The sequence below is a fragment of the Mesoplodon densirostris genome, chromosome 10 (genome assembly GCF_025265405.1).
Source record: "Mesoplodon densirostris isolate mMesDen1 chromosome 10, mMesDen1 primary haplotype, whole genome shotgun sequence".
Lineage (NCBI taxonomy): Eukaryota > Metazoa > Chordata > Mammalia > Artiodactyla > Ziphiidae > Mesoplodon > Mesoplodon densirostris.
In genome coordinates, this window is record NC_082670.1 from 82,536,687 (window position 1) to 82,558,061 (window position 21,375).

Consider the following 21,375-nt stretch of genomic DNA (forward strand, 5'->3'; position numbering starts at 1 on the left):
AGTTGCTCCATGGCATGTGCGATCTTCCCGGACCGAGGATCGAACCCATGATCCCTGCATTGGCAGGCGGATTCTTAACCACTGTGCCACCAGGGAAGTCCACGCTCAAATCTTAATGAACCATCCTGATAGTTTCTACAAGGGAGCCCTGAGCGTGAGGGGTTGTTATTGTTGTGAGGGGTTTTCTTAATAAGAAATTCTTTCTTTTGCCAGACTACAAGATGTTTAGCAACAATTTTTTTTGCATCTAAGCTGTTGTGGAGTTATAAGAGTGCAAAAAAAAAAAAAAAGCAACTGGTAAATATTTATTTGCTTTTGCACTTGTAAACATTAAAATTCATCTAAAGCTGAGACCTCGTATGTTAAGATACAACTTAGAATAAATTTTCATGTTTTGAATTACGTTCCTCCTTAAAGCTGGTATGGACTCATTTTTTGAAGTGTGGGTTTGCTATGGGCGTTGCTCACTTTGTCCTGGCTTTAGGGAAAAGTGCGGAGTGGCCCTCCAAGGAATTGAGTGGAGGAGATATCGAGCCACTTGTGAAGCTGTTTGAAGCTATTCCTGCATGAGCAGTGGCATTCCCTCTAGGAATTTGCTATGAAAAAGTTGGATTTCTTGCATTTGAAGATATTGAAGAAATATTTATAGAGTACCCACTGTGTCCCAGGCACTGGACTAGGTACTGGAAGTAGACTCTAGATCTAGTCAGGCCTTGCTCTCCTGGGGTTTATGTTCTAATGGACAAGCTTGAGAATATTCCAGTAAACAAATGCATGACGTCAAGTGCTGGAGTCGGGGACAGGGACAGTATAGCATCGAATGGTCAAGGGATGGCATTTGAATGGAGACCCAGGTGGCGAGAAGGAGTTAGCTATGCCGTGATCCATGAACGAGCGTTCTAGGCTGCAGGAGGGGTAGCAGGTCCAGAGACCCTGAAGTGAGAACTAATTAGGATCAGTCAAGGAGCCATCAGAGGGCCGGTGTGTCTAGACCGCCAAGGTCAAGGTTACAGGATGAGTTCACAGACAAGCAGAGCTCAGATCAGGAAGGGGCTCGTCAGCCATGCTGCGGATTTGATTCTAACCGATATGGGAAAGTAGTGATGGATTTCAGCAAGAGAGTTACTCATCTGATTAATCTTCTCAGAAGGTCATGTGGGCCTCTGTGTGGACATCTGGGGAGGCAAGAACGGACACAGGGAGTAGAGTTAGGAGGTGATGGCAGTGGTGATGCGGACCACTGTGGTTTCTCCAAAGACACGCGGCGGACCTGGAATTGCTTGTCAGGCTTGAGTGGTTTGGCCTCTGGACTAGAGGCTCTGGCAAGTTGCATTCCCAGCCTGCTCCTCTTAAACATTTTTTTGTCCACACTCCTGAAAAGTGTGGCTTGCTAAGAGCTTGGGTTGGGAGTGTTGATATTGATACCTTGAGAGGCTGGTGAGGGTGGGGACCTGGGGCGTAGTCCAAGTAAGCAGAAATGAGTCATTGCAATGGGAGTCGAAGTTCCCGAGTCCAAGGAAAGGGGAGAAGAAACAGGTGGTAAACCTGGGGTATTTCCACCTCCAGGTATGGGGCGTGCGGGTCTCAAGTTTCAACGCTGCAGGCATCTGAGTGTCTGCCATCTTGGCAGGGTAGCTCTGGAGTCAGATCCCTACAGTAGGCTCTGCCCTTTATTCACGCAGGGTCCTCAGGCCAGTCTTTGCCCAGAGCCTGTCTGTAAAGTGGGGATAGGCATAGCCCTTAGTGCCAAAGGAGATGCAGAGTCACCCTTGTCAGTGACAAGGAAGGAGGAGCTTTCTGCAGCCCGAGGGCCACATAATGGCACTGGTGACTTAGGAGGAGGCCCCTCATAGGTCTTTCTTCTGCAGTCATTCTTGGACATTAAAGACCATATGGAGACTGTGGTCCCCAATGAGCTGGCTTTAAAAATGACCTCCAGGAACTCCGCTCTGTCCCCAGCACTGGTGAATCAGAGCATCTCCCTTGCCACCTTCACCTCAATGGGAACATCCACTCCTTCCCAGAGCCAAAAGGGATCTTCCTTTAGAATTCCAGGCAGTTCCAGGCAATTCCAGGTTGAGAGTAGCGATGGGGATCGGTTAAGCCAGAGATTGGCAAACTTCTTCTGCAAATAGCCAGAGAGAGCAGACATTTTCAGCTTTGTGAACCATAGGTCTTTGCTGAAACTGTGCATCTCTGCCAGGTAGCACGCAAGCGGCCAGAGACACTACACAAATGGGTGGATGTGATTGGGTTCTGGTGAAACTCTGTTTACAAAAACAGGCAGTGGACCTCATTTGATTGGTGAGCTGTCATTTGCTGACCCCTGGTTTAAGCAGAAACACGTGTACCCACTGGTCAATAAAAGATGTGAGGAACTTGAGGGTAAAACCCGAAAACCCTGCCTTGTCCACGACCCCCAAGGTCTCACTCTGCTTCCATCCATCTCAGCCTTTTCTCCATCTGCCTCCTCCAGCTTGGTGTTTATTTTTTCAACGAAATCACCATCATTTTAATGTTAGTGGTGACTTCTTTGAAAGACTGTGGATGTACATTTGTTTAAATCTGTTCCACATTTATTTTTTCTTCGCGTTAAAAACAATTCTTTAAATCAATATTTAGTCTCTTTGAAAAAAGCGTTAACGTTTAAAGTTACAAACTGTGTTATATTTTTACCAGCATCTCAAAAAGGCTTGATGTTTGATAACATCTTTTCAAGTGCTATGAGTAGTAGCTTTAGTATTAACTTGCAGGGAAGGAGAAGAAGGGAATCCTTCTCTAGAAGGAAGGGCCGACTCAGACACATACAGAGATCAGGCAGGCAGTAGCCATGGTCCGTCCCTCAGGAGGCACAGCCCAGATGTGGTGTAGGCACCCTCAGATGCCTACTGATGCAGTAAAATGTTCTCGGGATGGTACGTGGCATGCCCCAGCAAAAGCATTTCAGGGTAGGCATTGTCTACAAGCTCATCATCATTCAGTGCTGGGATTTTTCATTTTTCTTTCCTTAAATCAGGGCTCCTTTTTCAGATTCAGTCTTGCTCAGAACCCCATTATGTAAACACTCATTCACCAAAAGCTTGTTGACTGCCTTCTTGGGGTCAGCTAAAGAGACAGTCCAGTTTAGGGGTCAGGAAAGTACAGTCTCCAGGCCAGAACTGGCCCCTGGCTGGCCTTTGTCCTGCCCCTGAGCTAGGAATGGACTGTGTTGGTCAGCGACTTAGGGCTGCTGTTCTGCTCTGAGCCAGAGTCAAGGGTGCCAAGCTCCAGCCACCCCACTCCTTTTGGGCAAACCCCACTCCTTTGGGCACCTCTTTGGAACTTTCAAGCTCTAAAGAAAACCTTTGATTATAAAAATAATTACGTCACTGGTTAACATTTGTTCTCTGCTGGTGTTGTCTGTGCTAAAAGCCAAAATGTGATGTCACTTATCCCCCGGGAGACCTGTGCTGTCCTTGTCATTAGACCAGTGAGGAAACTGAGACTCAGACGGTTAAGGAACGTGCCCCGGGCAAGACGTGGCGAGCCCGGGGGTCAGACATGGGCCCTGACTCCACCGTGGTGCTGCCTGCATCCCGCCTTAGGGGCTTGCTCCGTGAGTGGGCAGCACAAGATGGTCTCAGGTGAAGTATTAATTATTAAACGAGTATTTGAATGTGTACTTTTAAAAAGATACCATTTTTTAGTTTATGGCACAGGTTCTCAACCAGAGTGATGATTTCGTTCCCCTTCCCTGCAGGGATATTTGACGATATCTGGAAACATTTTTGGTTATCATGACTGAGGAGGGGGCTGCTACTGGCATTTAGTGGGAAGAGACCAAGGATGCTGCTAAACATCCTACAGGGCACAGACCAGCCCCGCAACAAAGACTGACCTGGTCCAAAGTGTTGATAGTGCCATGGTGGAGAAACTATGATTTCTAGTATTAACATAAAGTTCCTTTTCAAAGACGTTTACTTGAGGGAAAAAATAGTAGTTAATTTAAGGTCAGAAAGAAGTAGCAATACAGGCTCATGAAGATAGGGCAGACATCATGAATGTGAAACTCAGCTGGGGTATAGGGAGGTAGGAAAATGTTGCATACTTTATTTAAAATAAAATAGAACAGGCACTCGTATGGACGACCGTGGCAGTTCGCAGCCTGGGCTAGTTTTGTTGGTCAGGTTTTTTTGTGGGGAGAAGTTTTCTACATAATTCTGCTTGCCCCGGCTCTTGGCTGTGTCAGTCCTGGGAGTGTTGGAAAAAACTAGCTCGGGTGCCCTGAAGGCACCCGTGCGATTTAGTTTCCTCCCAGGAAGTGTCTGGGTCCTTGGAAGTTTCTGCCCCCCACTGAGTGATCTTTGAACTAGGACGGCCTGTGTATCTCTTAGTGCAGGCAACCAGACCTCACCAAGAACACGGAGGTTTCCAAAGAGGCTGGGGTCAGGGATTCAGGCTGTAAGGAGTGGCGTGTTTGACGTGAGTCCGGACTGATGGCAGAGTCACGTGACATTGCAATGACGTGTCTGTGGCGGTGATTTCTGGTAGATAAGGACCTGCCGTATATATGGGACTTCGAATTAAATTGGGATTTATCACACGCCCTCAATTTTCCAGCACCTCATGGAAATACACATGACAGTTCCACTGTTGAGTCTGATTAAGTGAGCTCTGTGTGAAATGGTAAGGAGGGCTTATTGATGAGAACTCCTAGTGGTGACATAAATTGAAACACATGACAGATGCTCTAAATCCAGCTCAGACCTGGTAATTGGAACATGGAACCCGTGTCCCGTTGCAGGAGAATATATGTATTTGTAACCCACAATCATGTCTCTGCAACAGTGGTTTAGCTAATGCCAGGGCTCCAGAAAAATAAGACACATTTTGTGGCCCTATAAAAAAGCGGCTGCCTGTTTACTTCACACCCATTAGGGGGGCTACCATGAAACCCCCAAACCAAAGCAAAATAGAAAATAAGGTGTTGATGAGGATGTGAAGAAATGGGGACCCTTGTGCCCTGTTGGTGGGAATGTAAAGTGGTGCAGCCACTTGGGAAACAGTATGGAGGTTCCCCGCAAAATTAAAAATAGCATTACCATGTGATCCGGCAATCCCACTTATGGGTATTTACCCAAGAGAATTGAAGGCAGGGCCTTGAAGAGATATTTGTACACTCATGTTCATAGCAGCATTATTTATAGTAGCCAAGGGGTGGAAGCAACCCAAATGACCGATGAATAGATGAACAAAATGTGGTATATACCTATAGTGGAATATTATTCAGCCTTAAAAAAGAAGGAAATCGTGTCACATGCTACAACATGGATGAAACTTGAGGACTTGTTTCATTAGTGAAATAAGCCAGTCCCAAAAAGACAAATATATATATATATATATGTGTGTGTATATGATTACATATATATATGAGTCCACTTACATGAGGTACCTAGAGTGTAGTCAAGTCATAAGGCAGAAAGTAGGATGGTGGTCGCCAGGAGCTGGGGTCGAGGTGATGGGGAATTGCTGTTTAAAAGGTGCAGGGTTTCAGTTTTGCAGATGAAAAACAGATTCTGGAAATCGGTTGCACAACAGTGTGATATGCTTACCCCTACTGAACTGTACTGTTAGACATGGTTAAGACAGTGACTTTTATGTGTGTTTCACCACAGTTTTTTTTTTAAAAAAAACAATGCCTTAATTCACAGCTGCGGGTGGTTTTGAGGGAGTGGCCTTATCAGGGCAAATGCAGTCCGGTTGTGCACGACTGAACCCGGCTGTAGATGTCTGAGTGTGCAGGTTGTTCTGCTCCTAATCTTTCTTGAAAAGTGAAAGAATCCTACTTTCCCCGAGTCCTGAGAGTGGCCTCTCAGATCCAAGCTCATTTTAGTCTTGACCACGTAGGAGTTCTTGTCCTGAAGCAGAAGTTGAGCCCTCACTGTGGGGTAGGAAGTGTTTCAGAAAGGTCCATCTGATGTCTCACTGCCTGTAGCATTTATAGTACATTGTACTCCGTTTTTATTTGCTTCTACTGGGATGAGAGCCAAGCCAGTAAAAGGCAAACAGCATTAATTCAGTGATGACATATGCCACTGAAAACTGTTTTTCTTTTTCTTTTTTTTTTTTTTTAATTTTTTGGAAAAAGCAGAATGGAGGCACTTTACTCAGATACTGGTGGATGCTGAAATAAAAGCTGGGAGGAGGAAGGGCTGTGGGGAGGTCATTAAACCCTACCTCCCTCCCGCAGATGCTCAGAGAGGGTTAGGTATTAGACAGCATTTTGCCGTAAGTTTCCACTGGAAGACATTTCTGAAACCGGCTCATTCTCTGAGTCCCGGCCCTGCCTGGCCTCACATCTTCTGACCCTCCTAGCAGCCCCTCATCTGCACATCACATCTACTGGGGGAGAGGGGGGTGTAAGTTGATACCTCCTTTCCATTTTTATCCTTTTACACACAGACCAGCAAGATGCAGCCCTGGAAAGAGTATGAAGAAGGTCCAAGTTCACAGAGAGGAATGGCCCACGTTTATAGATGGAGCAACTGTCTGATTCATTTCTAATTGGTTGAAAAATAAAATCCCTTTGAAAATAAATATGGAATTGGGAAAGCTGCCTGGTCAGAAGCAGCCTCTTCTCTCGAGCTGAATTAGTAATTTCAGAATCCTGGTCAGGAGTTTTATTAAACCATGATTTTTGCTTTTGATGATAAGGCCTTTGTAAAAGTCCCAGGTGTGTGCGTTGTTCTGCTGATTCTTTGGGTCAGAGTGCCGTCCTGCAGACAGAAACTCGACTGGCCAGAGGGAGCTGGCAGCAGGAGTCAGGAGTGAAGAAAGCCGGTCTGATGTGAGACATTAGGGAGCAGTGAGGACTGTGGCAAACTGATGAGCCATGCCCTGTCTTAGAGAGTGTGCTGCTTGGTTCTAGCTGATGTTTGCCATGTGGGAATTCAGACCTGTGTTGCTAGCCAGTTTTGAGCATTTCCAGGAGAAGATTCCCTTTTTTATTTTTATTTTTTTGATTTTGATTACTTTGTGAACTCTATTGTTTATTAAATCTTGGCAACTAACTCACAATTTAATTAATAATTCCCGGGGGAGGGGTGCCAAGCCAGACACATCTGTGGGCTGCCAGTTCACACAACCCATGGCAGGCAGGAATCAAAGGGCTAGGCCTGCTGGCAAACCCAAACCAGCTGGACAAATCAGAGATGGAGGCGAGAAGGAGGTGCATTAACCCAGAGGTCCTGCACTTGTCCTGGTGTCAGGATTCGGGCATCACGGAGAGAGGCAAACCTTCCAGGAGCAGGGCGGCCAAGCTCTGCTGGACCTTTCAGGAGGCAGCTGGGATACAAGTGAAGCTCTGAATAAAAGTGAGCTGCTTCTAACAGTTGGGAGCATCTAATTTTATCACACTGTCAGCGCCGTTGCTTGGTTCCATTGAAAGGAAGAACGAACGTTCTCTGGACGTGGGCACTGTGCTCAGTGCTTGACTGGTCAAGGCTAGCTTTCTGAGCATGCAGCCCGTGCAGTCACACAGCCCGGTGCTCAGAAGGCCCTGTGTTGGCCTTCATGTTCTACTGTCGTTTTATGAAACTCTTTAATAATTTCTGAACAAGAGGCCCCGTGATTTCGTTTTGCATCTGGCACAATCTGCTTTGCATGGATTGTGTCATTTAATCCTTCTAAGTCCCCTGAGAGGTGAGCATTATCATCTGTTTCCCTTTGACAGAGGAGCGACCAGAGGCTCAGAGACAGGCAGTCACTTATCCAAAGTCACACAGCTAGAAAGGCCTAAGCCAGAATTTGTAATCAGGTCTGCCTGACTCTGAAGGGCAGGATGTTGGTTTCTCTGAAAAGTTGATAGTATGTTCTAGTCTCTGGGGGCCTTGACGTGGGGAAGATTGTCAGGAGACTGAAGCAAAGGAGGAAGAGAGTGTATACCCAGGTCAGGCGGCATGTTATGTGTCCCTAGTAGCTTCTGGTATTTCACTGTTTGATTACACTTTCTCCTTTGAGGGCCTGCCGGGCCACAGATTGAGTCAGGCAGTGGGACAAGCGTCTCTCCTGAAGGATGGCAAGAAGCATTGTGCAGTCTTGTCTCGGGGCAGACTTTGAGGTTCTGGCTCTTCACTGGCGGTCTCCTCACAGGCAGCCCCCTGCTGCTGATGCCCATAGAACCCATCTGAGGTTCTGTGCGGTTGCCACACATGCCCTCATTTATAACGGGGATTCAGATTCAGCAAACATCCGATGAGCACTCAGCATCTGCCTGGCGCTGTGCTAGGGTGTTGAAGAGGGAGAGGATGGTGGTGGTGATGATGATAATTAGTGATGCTGTGGGTGGTGGGTGGGGACGTGATGATCATCATCACAGTTGATAATGGTAACCAGGTGCTTATGGTTGCCAGGCAACATGATAAGTGTTTTATTGCATTAGCTCATGTAATCCTCACGCCACCCACCATGTAGTGAGCAATATTATTATTTCCATTTACAGATGAGGAAACTGAGGCCCAGAGAGGTTAAGTAACTTGCCCAGAGTTGCACAGCTTAGTGGGAGACAGAGCTTTATTACTGTTCTATATACAGAGAAAATCAGCCCTGCTTTGGGGGAACCTTACAGTAAGTAGTAAAAGAGCACTTGTAATTGAGTGTGATGTGTGCCGTAAAAGAAGTGCACAGTGACAACCACCATGACGAGAACGAGAGTATTTACTTAGCATTTGCTCAATGCTGGGCACACGTCTAAGCATTCTACATGCATCTTAAGTTTTCCCACCACCTCTATGAAGTAGGTTCTTTTATCCCATGTTATAGATGAAGAACTCCAGGCCTAAACTGATTTCAGTTATTGGTTAGAGGTCACGTAGAAGGTGGCAGGCCAGGATTTGAACCTGTGATCTTTACCCTCCAGAGCACAGACCGAGGGTTTGGGGAGGCTTCACAGAGAAGGTAGCACCTGAACCAGGATTGAGGAATGAAGAGGAGCTTCTGAAGGCGGGATGGGAAAGGTGTTCCTGGCAGTGAGATCGGCAGGGATAAAGGCAGAGAGGTGGGCCCATGGCCCATCATGGTCACTGGGTGGGTGGGTGTGGCCAGAACCCATTGCAGGGGGCGCAGCAGGCGATGATGGGGTGGGAGGAAGGCCCGCTCATGAAGGGTTTTGCTGTCCCTGAGGGCAGTGTGGGATTCCTCAGGAGAGTGACAGGAACAGATTCCACATGACTGTGCGGCCATGGCATGAAATTCCAGGCTCCTGGTACTGCGAAGACAAAGCAGTACTGTGAATTTTCGCATGAACTCAGCTTGATCATGCCCACATGGAAATCCAGTAGCACTCCTATATTTGTCTGACCTTTATGTAAAAGACCCAGGCAAATCCGGCTGCCAGTCATTAGTCCAGGCCAAGATTAGACTGCTGTCAGAAAAATTTCCTTAGGTCTCTCTCTCACACTGCAAGTTGTTGCCGGCCTGAGTTCTCCTCCATAGAAACCGCCATTTCGGGGGCTGTCCAGAGAAGGATTTCTGATGTGTTCACTCCTCCATCCCCTCACAAAAACAACAACAACAACAAAACCTTACACAGCGCCATGAAATATTAGAAAGAGAAGTAGCTCAGTGGTGAGACCTGAGGGACAGTTTTGGCGAAGGGTCCTTTTCAGTGATTGAGCATGAGAAGGACCTGGGGTTTGTATTCGGTCTCCTACCCATAGCTGCCTACTGTGTAGTAGCCCAGGCAGGAATCCTTTTCTGTAAGAAGGCAAGGAAAGAAATAAGACCCTGGGGGCTTCCCTGGTGGCGCAGTGGTTGAGAGTCCGCCTGCCAATGCAGGGGACACGGGTTCGTGCCCCAGTCCGGGAAGATCCCACATGCCGCGGAGCAGCTGGGCCCGTGAGCCATGGCTGCTGAGCCTGCACGTCTGGAGCCTGTGCTCCGCAATGGGAGAGGCCACAACAGCGAGAGGCCTGCATACCGCAAAAAAAAAAAGAGAAATAAGAAATAAGACCCTGGGTATGCAGGGGCTTCCCACGGTGGATAGTGAGTTCCTTGGACGTGTGGCCTGTAATGTCAGCCCTCCTGCCATATTTTCCATTAACAGGACCATCCGGGCTTGGGGATTCCCCACTGCCTGCCAGATTATTACCTGGCTGGGCTGCCCCCTGCTGGAGCCCTGAAAAATTAACCTCATTTGCAACTGTGGTTCTTGCCGCACGTGTATTTGCACATTCTAAGCCAGTTAACTCATACCACGTAGGAGCTACATAATTAAAATCCCATAAATTCCTAATTAAAATCCCTGCTTTATCTAAAAATACAAGAACAATGGGGGAAAGTGTGGCTGGCGGCCAGAGCTTTGCAATTAAAGCATTATATTGAGGGATAGACTGCACATCTGATGCTTGTCTGCCTCAGCTTACAATACTGCAGTGAGTTCCACTGCAAGCCCTGGGGCCTAAAAGCGGTGCCCGTAATTCAGCCTATAGACCCTGGCTGAGGTGGCCTCTAACGCTCCATCTTGGTGGCCCCTCTTGTTCTCCTACCCCCTCCCCCCGCTTCAGTGCACTCTCTCCAGAACACACCTGCCCTTGCCCTTGGCCTGGCTAACTCCCCTTCATCCTTCAGCTCCCACCCGAACGTCAGGAAGCCCCTCCAGAATTCCTGGGCTAGGACAGCTGTTCCCCTGTACCTGTTGTGCTTTCCCTGGCGTCACATTCATTTTATTCTAATTGCTTGGTCATGTGTCTGCTTCTCCCCCTGTAAGTTCCTGCCCCACGGGCACAGGGTTGTTCCTGTCTGATGTTCTGCTGCATCCACCTCCCCTAGCACCGTGCCTGACACACAGTCGGGGCTTGACAGATAGCTGCCTGATGAAAAATTGTGGAGCAAGGGATATCGAGAAATGGGCTGGCACAGTTAGGAAGGCAGTTTATAAACCGCCGGCTGCCCTCCTGTGCTTTTTAATCAGAGTGTGCCTCACTTGCCTGCCTCTGTGTCTTTTTACCTGTGAGCTGGACATAAATCTGGCCCTGCCTATGCATGAAACAAAGGAGGGCATCAAGGTCCAGTACATTCGAGGAAACCCAGTAAAAACCCTGTAACCCATTTCTTCTTCACTCCAGGTCTTGCCTCTTTAGCAGTCTCCTCCCAGGGACAGTTATCTCTTTCCTGCTCAGCCCACCTCCTCTCTCTTGGAAACGCAGCCTGATTAGCCCTGCATTTAGTCCATCCAGCAGACGGACGCGTGCGGCTGGCTGCAGGCTGGCCTCGTTTTTGCAGAGCAGGAGGAATCCTTGCTGAGCACGGGTCAGCCTGCAGCCAGCTGTGGATGATTCTTTGGGCTTCTTGCGGTCACAGCGAACCTTCACTTTCTCGCCGCGTGCCTCTCGTGACCGTCTCTGTGTACCTGGGCTCTTCCCAGCCCCGCATCGCATCTGAGCTTCATTCGGGCTACCTGGAGATTTCCAGGCATTGACCCCACAGTTCAAGAGACTAGGTTCTCACCTGAGGCTGCTGGGGACTTGTGAAGATCCTCGGGGCCTGAGAGACAGGAGGAGCTGCTGGGGTAAGAGGCGCTGGTTGACCAGAGAGAATCCTGGACCATTTCACAAGCTTCCCTGGTTAACCCCTGCACTGGCTGCTGTTGAGTAGCCGCTGTGCGCTCGGAGGAGAGCGAGGCGTGGCGGCCAGTCTGAGAGCTTTTAGAAGAATGGGGAGAGGGGGCGGGAGGGAGAGGAGATCAAAGGAAAAGCTTTTGAACCATATTTGAGGAAAAACAGGATCTCTGGGGAACTGGTAGGCAGAGGAGTCTGGGTGCTCCTGCTGGGATGTGCGGTTGCTCAGACTTTGAGTGGCTCGTTGAGATTCTGGGGGTGAGAGCACCATTGCCTTAGCTTGAGTCCTGCCCCTCCCCTTGGTCGGGAGCCTGGGGGGCCCACACTTGGACAGTTGTGCCACCAGGACTGTCTGTTGGGGAGAGGTGGTCTCCCACAGCAGAAATGGGTGCAGTTACTAGAGGAAGGGGTAACAGATGCTAAACAGACAAAGAAAGACATACCCATTGCAGTCACAGCCGGTTACCTTAGTAAAACCCATCGTTGCCTCCATCCCTCCTGCCTTGGCAAACCTGCAAGGCTCCCCCGCCTCTTTCCACGGGCAAGTTTTGTGCTACCTTCCAACTTGAGCACATTTCTTCAGTGTATCCAAAGGCCGCTCAGGGACAGTAAGGTTCTTGGAGAGAGGCTGGGTCTCTGTCTTCCGTGCAACTCTTCTTAACAGCACCTTGAACTCTACCTGCAAATCCATCCCACTGGCGATTACAGGGTGCAGCCTGCAGAAAAGGTCCCATTTGGCTTGGGACTCAGTGGGAAGCAGTGTGGGCTGCAGGTTGCCCCTTGTCACCAGGTAGCCTTGTTCTCCAGAAACCACCCAAAACTGGAGCAGAAATCCGCATCACACTCTGGCTGCCCAGCCCCCCGGCTCGGCTAGCCTCTGTCCTCTAACTGGCATGGTTTTCTCTTTGCAGCAGAAAAGAACACCTCTGGAATGATAAGCCGCCCTTCTCCAGGGAGGATGGAGTGGATCGTCCCTCTGATTGTGGTGTCAGCCTTGACCTTCGTGTGCCTCATCCTTCTCATTGCTGTCCTAGTTTACTGGAGGTGAGTCAGCCAGGCAGCAATGACAGAGAGGGTGTGGGCGTCGGCTTGTGCTGTCAGCATGCTGCCCTGGCGGGGGGGTGGCTGGCCCCAGGGGAGGGGAAGCCCATGGCCTCTTCATTCAGAAAGGTAAGGTAGCTGGAGTGTTTCTGGTGTCGCCACCTGGGAGATCCGCTTTATCTGCAAGAAGCCGGTGGAGAGCCACTACTGAGATGAAAGCGCTCATGATGAGTTTCTAGGATTTAGTGCCAGAGAGGCTTTTGCTTGGGAATCAGGGAGATCCGGGTTCAAATCCCAGGCCTGCTACTTGCTGGCAACAAATCCCATTTCCACTTTGAGCTTTAGTTCCTAAACCTGCAAAATGAGTTAATAAGTTTCATAGCATTTCCAGTTTCCCTGAGACCATGCTTCGCTTTGTCGTATCCACATAATAGCTCCTCTTGACCTGAAAATTTTTTTCATAGCCCTTTGCTGAAAATTCGGTGATAGGAGAACGTTTATCATGTTGTGTGGCATTTAATACACACAGGATAAAGATGGCTGATGGAAAGTCATCCTTATGTTAGCATCATCCTTGAACTGGTTCTCACTGCTTCCCACGGGAAGCCTGCTTGCAGCTTCTATTTAAAAGTTGTGTGTTTTTTCAGCTACACTCTGTCAGCCAGTTTAACTGAGTGAAGCAGGCTGGCCCACGTGGCTGGCCTGGCTGCCTTCACCTCTCAGACTGACGTAGGAAGCTTCTGCCCTTTAACAAGCTTCATCACTGATGAATAGGTGTCATATTTCCCTCCCTCCCTCCCTTCTTTCCATTCATTTGAGGAATTTTGAGCCCCTATGGTGTGCCAGACACTCTTCTCTCATGGAGCTTACATCTTAGTGGGGGAGACAGGCAATAAGTAAAGCAAAAACAAGGTGGTGGTAAGTGTATAATGGAGAAAACTAAATCTGGAAAGCAGAGGGAGGATGCTGAGGCTTAGCGGTGAGTGGTCAGAGCGGTTAAGGAAGGCCTACCTGGCGAGTGGTATTTGTCCAAAGACCTAAAGGAGGAAGGAGTCAAATGGGTTCCATGTGGGGCATGTTCCAGGCAGAGGAAACAGCATGTGCAAATGCCCTGAGGCAGGAGTGCGCCTCGTATGTTCCAGGAATGGCCAAGAGGTGTGGCTGGAGCAGGTGAGAATGGGGGAGAGTGGTAGGAGAGAGGGTATCAGGAAGAAACAGGATGGAAGGGAGTTGGGTCAGGTACCGCTTTGTGGGCCATTGTACACACATTGCCTTTGACCCTAAGAGAAGTACTGTTCGGTAGAGAAGTGTTGTGATCTAACTTCAGGATGACTTGGCTGTGCTGCAAAAGCAGAGAGACCAGGTAGAAGACTACTGAACTGGTCCCAGAAGGAGTGATGGTGTCTCCCATGAGGGCAGCAGTGCAGGTTGTGGAACTGATTGGATAGAGATACATTCTGAAGGTGGGATCAACAGAATCTGCTGACAGATTGGCCTGTGTCCCTAGGTCTGTTTTCAGTTGGAAGGAAAAGAGAAGAAGGAAGCGTTCATCTGAGGCTTCCCCCGGCGTCTAACTATAGCCCTGTTAGTGCTACAGACCAGCTAGATGTGGATTATATTGTGTTTCAGGGTGAGCCTGGAAACACTAGACTCACCTCCATGCCATCCTTTCTCCAGGACAGTGGTTTGCAAACAAGTAGTTGTCTGGAGCCCGTTAGTAAGTGGGAGGCTGCCTAACGTGGGTTGAACTGAGCACATAGAGGGAACGAAAGGTCTGCCTGCCCTTCTCTTGGCTCTTTTTGGTGCTGTGTGGTTTTAGTTGCAGACTCTCCCCACAAAGGAGCACAGAGAACCCACAGCTGTCCCAGGCTGGGTAACCCTAGCAACCCCAGTGTGAAAAAGTTCCTGTTCCAAATAGTTCTAGCAAAAACCTCAGGGTTGTTTCTGGTTGGCCCACCTTGGCTCTCTGCCTACCTGAGAATGGATCACTCTGGCCAAAGAAGACCATGGACATTTGGCCAAGCAGACATGTTGAGGGCAAGCTGCTTACAGGAAGGGGCTGTGTAATGTCATAAAGAGAGCTTTCAAGACCCTTACATTCAAGGTGTTTTTTCCCATTAGAAATTCACACTGTTTATATTTTTGACAAACTCAGTGAGTCTGACTCAAACATATGTATTGAGTAATACATGATTATTTCATGTTTAAAATATATTTAGAATCTCTTATATATATTACTTATATATATGTACATATATATGTTTATATTCAAAGCTTGGTTTAAAGTAACCAGAGCTTTAAACCTCCTCCAGTAGATGCTGCCTGTGAGTTTTTACCAAACTCCTAACGCCAGTACACAAAAATGAGCAGGAAGGAGAAAATTCTTACAGAGCAAGCAAAGTAAAATTGAACTAGCATCAGGATGGACAAGTTTGCTAAGCATGAGAACAGCCTAGAGAGATAAAGACCTTTTTAATGTCCATCTTTTTTTTTCTTTGTTATTAATGTGAAAGAGGGACGCGTTGGGGATCTCACACAGAATATGGGTAAATGCAGAGAAGACGGGTGTTTCCCTTCGATGAGGCAGTTTTGAAGCTAGACCAGCAGCGCTCCTCTCCTGCCTTTTGAGGCGCGGTGAGAGCGGATGATTGGTCAACAGACCTGACCTAAGCAGAGCATCGCGGCAGATCAAAACCTTCTGGAGTGTTTCCTCAGGTGGCAGGCCTTGACGCCGGGGGTTCCAACCAGCTCGCCACGGTGGCAGTTTCTACCACCGAGGACTGAGCCTTTACAGCTATTGCTCTGGTTTCTGTGTGTTCACTTAGGGCTCTTTTCACTGCAATTGCACGGGTTCATGAAACCGTTGGAAATGAAAGCCGAGGACTCTGAATTGTTTCTCCACTAGTGTCCCTTGCACGATGTTGGTGTTTGCTGATGTTCACAGAGTCCTTTTTTTTTTTTTTGCGGTATGCGGGCCTCTCATTGTTGTGGCCTCTCCCGTTGCGGAGACCAGGGAAGCCCCACAGAGTCCTTTTTGAGCACCAGTTGCTGTGCCAAGCCCTCGCCAGGCCCCATCTCCTGGGATCCTTACGACAAATTTGTATGTTACCATCCCCATATTAAAAGTAAGGGGCAGGGTTTCCCTGGTGGTGCAGTAGTTGGGAGTCCGCCCGCCGATGCAGGGGACGCGGGTTCGTGCCCCGGTCCGGGAAGATCCCACATGCCGCTGAGCAGCTGGGCCCGTGAGCCATGGCCGCTGAGCCTGCGCGTCCGGAGCCTGTGCTCCACAACAGTGAGAGGCCACAACAGAGAGAGGCCGGTGTACCGCAGAAAAAAAGGGGGGGGGGCAGAAGCTCGGGGGGGCACGTGACTCATGAAGGGTCCTGCAGGAAGTGGTGGACCCTGGTTTTGAACACAAGATGTCTTCAATCTAGAATCCATAAACTTATTGAACCACTGAGATACATACCTGGTACTACAGTGAATCCTGTGGAGGCTGAGCGTGATGGATGTTCAGCTCTAAGTCACATGGACTTGGGATCCGTGGGCCTATTGTGCCAGTGCCTTACTGTTAGACTCAGCTGCTTTCTTTGACCAGGGAAGGGAAAGGCAACCAACATTTGTTGAAATGCCTACTGTGGGCTCAGGAGTGTGCATTGTTCTCATCCACTACTGGTCAGAACCATTTCTGTTACAGCTGACAGAGACCTCTTCCAAACTACCTTAAGCACAGGAAAGAAAGAGTTGGTTGATTCGTGACGTTGGATGTTCAGGAGCATCAGGCCCAGCTCTTTTCGGAAGACAGACCAAGGAAAACAGGGCTCGGCATGCTTAGTGAGCCTCTCTCTCTCTCCCTCTGTCTCTGGGATCTGCAGTCTCTCTGTCTATAAGGTCTTTCCTCTTGGGAAGGCCCTCTGACTGTTTCCACTTGGTGGCCTCTGGCCCATGTTGGACTTACATCCCCCCATCCCAGTGGAAAAGGCATTGCTCTCCTCCAGTAGAGCCAGTTAAACCCCAAGATGGCATGTCTTAGGACTGACTCAGGCTATTTGCCCATCCCCAGAGCCCTCTGGCAGCCAGCGGGGATGAAGACTTGTCAGGCCTGGGTCTTATATTTAACTTTGGAGCCCAGAAATGAGGACATTGCCCTCGAAACCACATGCATTGAAGGTGGACAAGGGGTGGTTCCCCAAAGGACCATCAAGACCCAGAGAGGCGACTGGATGCAGGTGCCAGGCAGACAGAAGAGGGCGGTGTCCCCTCCAAAAGCTGGGAAATCGGAATCAAGGAGGGGGAGGGATTTGCACTAAGAAAAGAGAAATCAGACTTGGATAGCAGGGGAAATACACGTGTAAATAGCCGGAAAGAAACAAGGCAGGCGTGTGAGCTCAGCGCGGCCAGCCTCGGGTTCTCACTAGGACTCTGGTGTCACACGTGTGTGTGTCATGCCCTGGAAAATGAGGGGTGTTTTCAATCCTGTCTCAAGTGCAGGATTATTAAAGAGTGCATGCAGGAGTTTAGAAGGTTCAGCTAAGGGTTCTGCTATGAAATAATAAAGCTATTTTACTGTTCTGTGGGCATCGGAGCCCCTTGCAGCTCCTATTCGGCGAGCGCTTATGGAGGTCCTGCCACACGCCGTGCTGGGCCTGGTGATTTAGGGTTGATGGCCCTTCCCTCAAGGCCCTCACAGTCCACTGGGCGATGCAGTCAGGTAAACAAAGACTATGGCGAGTGTATGGACAGGAGTGAGCCCAAGTTGCTGTGACAGCACTCAGGCAGGACTGCAGCAGGCTGGGGGGCGGGGTGGAGTCAGACAAAGCTCCTTGGGGGAGCTGATGCCCGAGCTGGGCCTTGAAGCACAGCGGTCCCCAGCCAGTGCAGGAGGCGTGGCGCTGGAGAGAGAGAACCCGGCCTCTCGTAAGCAGGCACCTGTGGTTCAATGTTGCTGGAACAACGCATGAGGGGACAGGAGGGGCCCGATCGCGAAGGCCCCGGATGCCACTGCCTTATCCTGAGAGTGATGGAAACGTGTGAAGGGCCAAAGCTGCAGGAGGGCAAGACGAAAAGCGGCAAACACTGGGAAGTGAGGTACGAACACGGGCCAGAGTCAGACAGCCTGGATTTGGGGCCAGACTTCACCAGTCCCTCACCTCGTGGGTCGCCTTAGAGCATGTATTCCTACCGGGAATGTGATCATCCCCAAAGCGGCAAAAATGGGTTTGGGGAAGGTGAAAAAACTGACTTTTTGTATATCAAGCACAGACACACACACACACACACACAGACACACACACACACACACACACCTAGTACATACACAGATATGCAGTTTGTCGTTGATATTAAAATTTCATTGGGAGAGTGTGATTAGGAAAAAAATGTCTATAAAGGCCCCTTAGGGGAAGTGCCTATGAAAAAAAGGGGGAGAAACACTACCTTAGACAAGACTCCTCCATCACCTTCAGCGTCCTCCTCTGCAAAACAGAGTTCAGAAATGTGCCAATGAGTTCATGTGAGGATTAGGTCTGAGCACCAGGAAATGCTCATTCCAGTGCCTGGCAGGCGGCGAATATCAGATCCCTGACTGTAGAGAAAAATACAAATTTAATTCTGGGTCCTGCAGTGCCTAAAGAGAAGTCATTGTTCTCGAATAAAGAAAATCAGGTTTACAGATCTAAACAGATGCTGTCCCGGACATGTGATCATATCGTAGGACTGCACACACTTCCCAATTATATGTTCACTGCTTAACACATGGCTTGAAAATAACTTTCGGAATTTCCTTCTAGAATTCCTTCTTTTGCATGATCTCAGTTGTGCAAAGTACTTATCCTAGAAATAGCTGAAAGTTGCCTGTTGGGAGCTAAGGATAGTGGAAATGGAGGTGAACCTACCGAGCAGAACCATTTTGGGCCAAAAAAGGGAAGGGCGACCGTAAAGCTAATGATTGGTTTGGGTGATGTTTTTAATGGGCTTGGAGACAATTCCAGAGGAGCGCACCCTGAGTAACTAAAGATGTGACCCCACCCACGGCCCTGTCCCTTCCAAAACAACACTGAGGCAGGGTGGTCAGCCTGGGCAGTGCTGGAATCAGCTGCTGGAGCTGCTGCAGGAGATACCCCCCCGCCACCCAGTGGCCTAACCACACGAAGCTGAGTCCTCACCGTGTGACGTCTGAGGGGGGTTGGGCAGCCCTTTCCCACCTGTGGTGGAGAAAAAATTGATAGAAAAATCGACAAGGCACCTAGCTTTCAACTGCACGGCCCGGGAGTGTAATCCTCCACTCCTGTTTGCTCCCCATTGGCCACAGATGGCCCCTCAGCCCCAAGGACACAGGATAAGTCGGGGAGCGCACTGATATTCGTGGAGCACAGCCAGAAGTATCCTTTAATACTTAGGCCCTTTGGCATCATTGGGTTAAGAGTATGTTTCCTGAAAGGGACCCCTTTGGAGGCCAATTGTTAGTCTTGTTACATCACATTTGGCCCAAACTAAAAACTATAGGTAGAGACCTCGTATATTTTTGGTCAACTGGAAGATATACAGAGGTCCATTGAGAGCTATTTGAGCAGCATTTTTACAGGTAGCAACATGAGTTTGTGGGAGAAGTTTATTTTGAAATACGGTTGGCTGAGATGTTACAGGTAGTTCTCTCTCCGAGTCTCCTTGCAAAGGTCTGCCTTGAAGAGATGTAGTAAAATCTGTAACAATGCAAAGGTGCTGTAAAGCTAGGAAGAAGCATGCAGAGCGTTTTGGCACCAGGGTCAGGGCGGTGGGACAGCTAAAAAAGATAAAATCAAGGAAAAATCAATGAGCACTTACCACTTGCCTCCTTTTATAAATGGTGCCCTGTGTGTGCCTTTAAAATAGTGTAACCCATATCAACATGCGATGGTGCAGGGCTGTCATCGTTTCAGTTGAAATGAGGGAGAAGAAATCAATTCAGTACTTTTTGAAGTGTGCCGTTTTGGCCCCGTTCCTCAAGATGGTAACAAAACGCACCTTTTGAATGACTACGGTCAGAAAGGACGTTCCAAGAGCTCCAGCCCCCCGTCTTACCAAGACAAGCTGTTACATGGCATTCATGTGCTGACGTTCCTGAAGAAGACTTGGAGCAGCACAGCTGCTGCCACTCAGAAAGAAGAGGAAATTTTGGAGAAGGTTTCTTTGCGATTTGCATAATTTGAGGTTGATGCTGGGGAAAGAGCTATATACAGGGTGTCCAGTCCGTATGCTGGGGCATGCAACTTGTTTATTTATTAACTTGTTCCACAGAATACCTTAGCAACTGTGAGCAAGACATGAGCGTCCACTTCAAATTGTCAGTATTGTGAAGATATTTTTACTTCTTTTCTTTTCTGTAATCTTGAGGAAAATTGCTTTGAAGGTAGCTCTTCTCTCTCTGATGAGCAAAGAAAGTCTTACCGTGACATGGCTTCATATATCTTAAGGCCTAAACAGCCAAGAATCTTTTCTTGAGTATTCACCATAATACACATGTGCTAAGCGGATGAACATTCGAATCCTTGGAATTATTACATCCATTTTGCAGATCAGAAAACTGAGGCTTGGTAAAATCATAAGTCACAGTGTTAATCTTTGGTGGATCCTGGATTTGAACCCAGCCACTCTGACTTCATTGCCCAGTGTGTTAATCATTACATTGTTTTGCCTAGACGAGGAATAGCTTGTCTGGAGGCATTTACTTCCTTCCACAGCCTGTTTTTATAGCACATGTTTGTGTGTTGAAAAGATCCTATGTTTTGGACTTGCCAAAAACACAAAGGAGAAAACTTGAGGACCAACTGTATGTAGTTTCAAGTGTTTTAGAAGCCAAATAGATTTTGATGTTGAATAATATCACCTATCTGTTCTGTTCTTAGTTCCAGCTAATCAGTGCTATCGTACCTTGATGACAAATTGAGCATCTTATTGACCGTAATTCTAGCTTGGGAAAGAACTTTCCAGAAGTATAAAACAGCTTTTCTTCTCAGACTCAGATAGGGCTGAGCTAACTACATAGACTCTGGAACAGAAAATGGAAACTCAAAGTGGGAATTGTAACATCTAACCCGGGTTTTTTGCAGTTTGGTATTAGAAGGATTTCACTTTCTGATCTGAGAAATTCACGTCCCTCTTCAGCCCATGACTGAGCCGGCTGTAAATTCCGTGGTAAATCAGTCAACACCAATTTAGCCTCACAGGCAGATAGAAGAAGGTCTCTCTTTTACTCTCATCTTTAGATGTTCAGAAATTTTGCCCTCCGTTGGTGCCTCCTCATTAAGAAGGCTGTTCATGAAAGCAAGTGCATTGTGTTGACACTGCAATTTTTCTCTTCCCTGGATGTTCGGAGGAGACAGCATAGTAAATAGGAAGGGACACAAACCACAAATGTGTGGGTTTTGAGTTGGCATAACGGAGCCTCTGGTAGACAAACAGATGCACGTCAGGTCAAGTGTGGGCACGCGCTAACACCCTTCTTGATGGAGGAATGGCAGACCACGTGTGCCCAGCGGAGCTCGCATCCCTCCTGGATTCCACAGTAGCAGCCGTGACACTCAAAGCTGCTGTGAGCCGGGCACACGCTCTGCGCCCATCTGCTCTAGCAGCGGGCACTTCCATGCGTGCTCTCTGATGACTGGATTTGGTTTAGATGTTTGCCCTCCCCCCCTCCACCCCAGGAAAGTCACAAAGGAGATGGTGTAATAGCAGTGATTCCCCCCCCCATGCACGTGCCTGT

General features: G+C 48.5%; 1 protein-coding gene across 3 annotated transcripts in view; it reads left to right on the plus strand.

The window, feature by feature from the left end:
- PTPRG (protein tyrosine phosphatase receptor type G) overlaps positions 1-21,375 on the plus strand; it is a 744,445-nt gene that overhangs the window by 640,813 nt on the left and 82,257 nt on the right. For 2 of the 3 annotated variants that reach the window (XM_060111286.1, XM_060111288.1), the window contains exon 13: positions 12,506-12,638. In XM_060111286.1, the coding sequence (XP_059967269.1) occupies positions 12,506-12,638 (133 nt within the window). The remainder of the gene's footprint in view (positions 1-12,505; positions 12,639-21,375) is intronic. The other variant, XM_060111287.1, reaches the window with a different exon arrangement.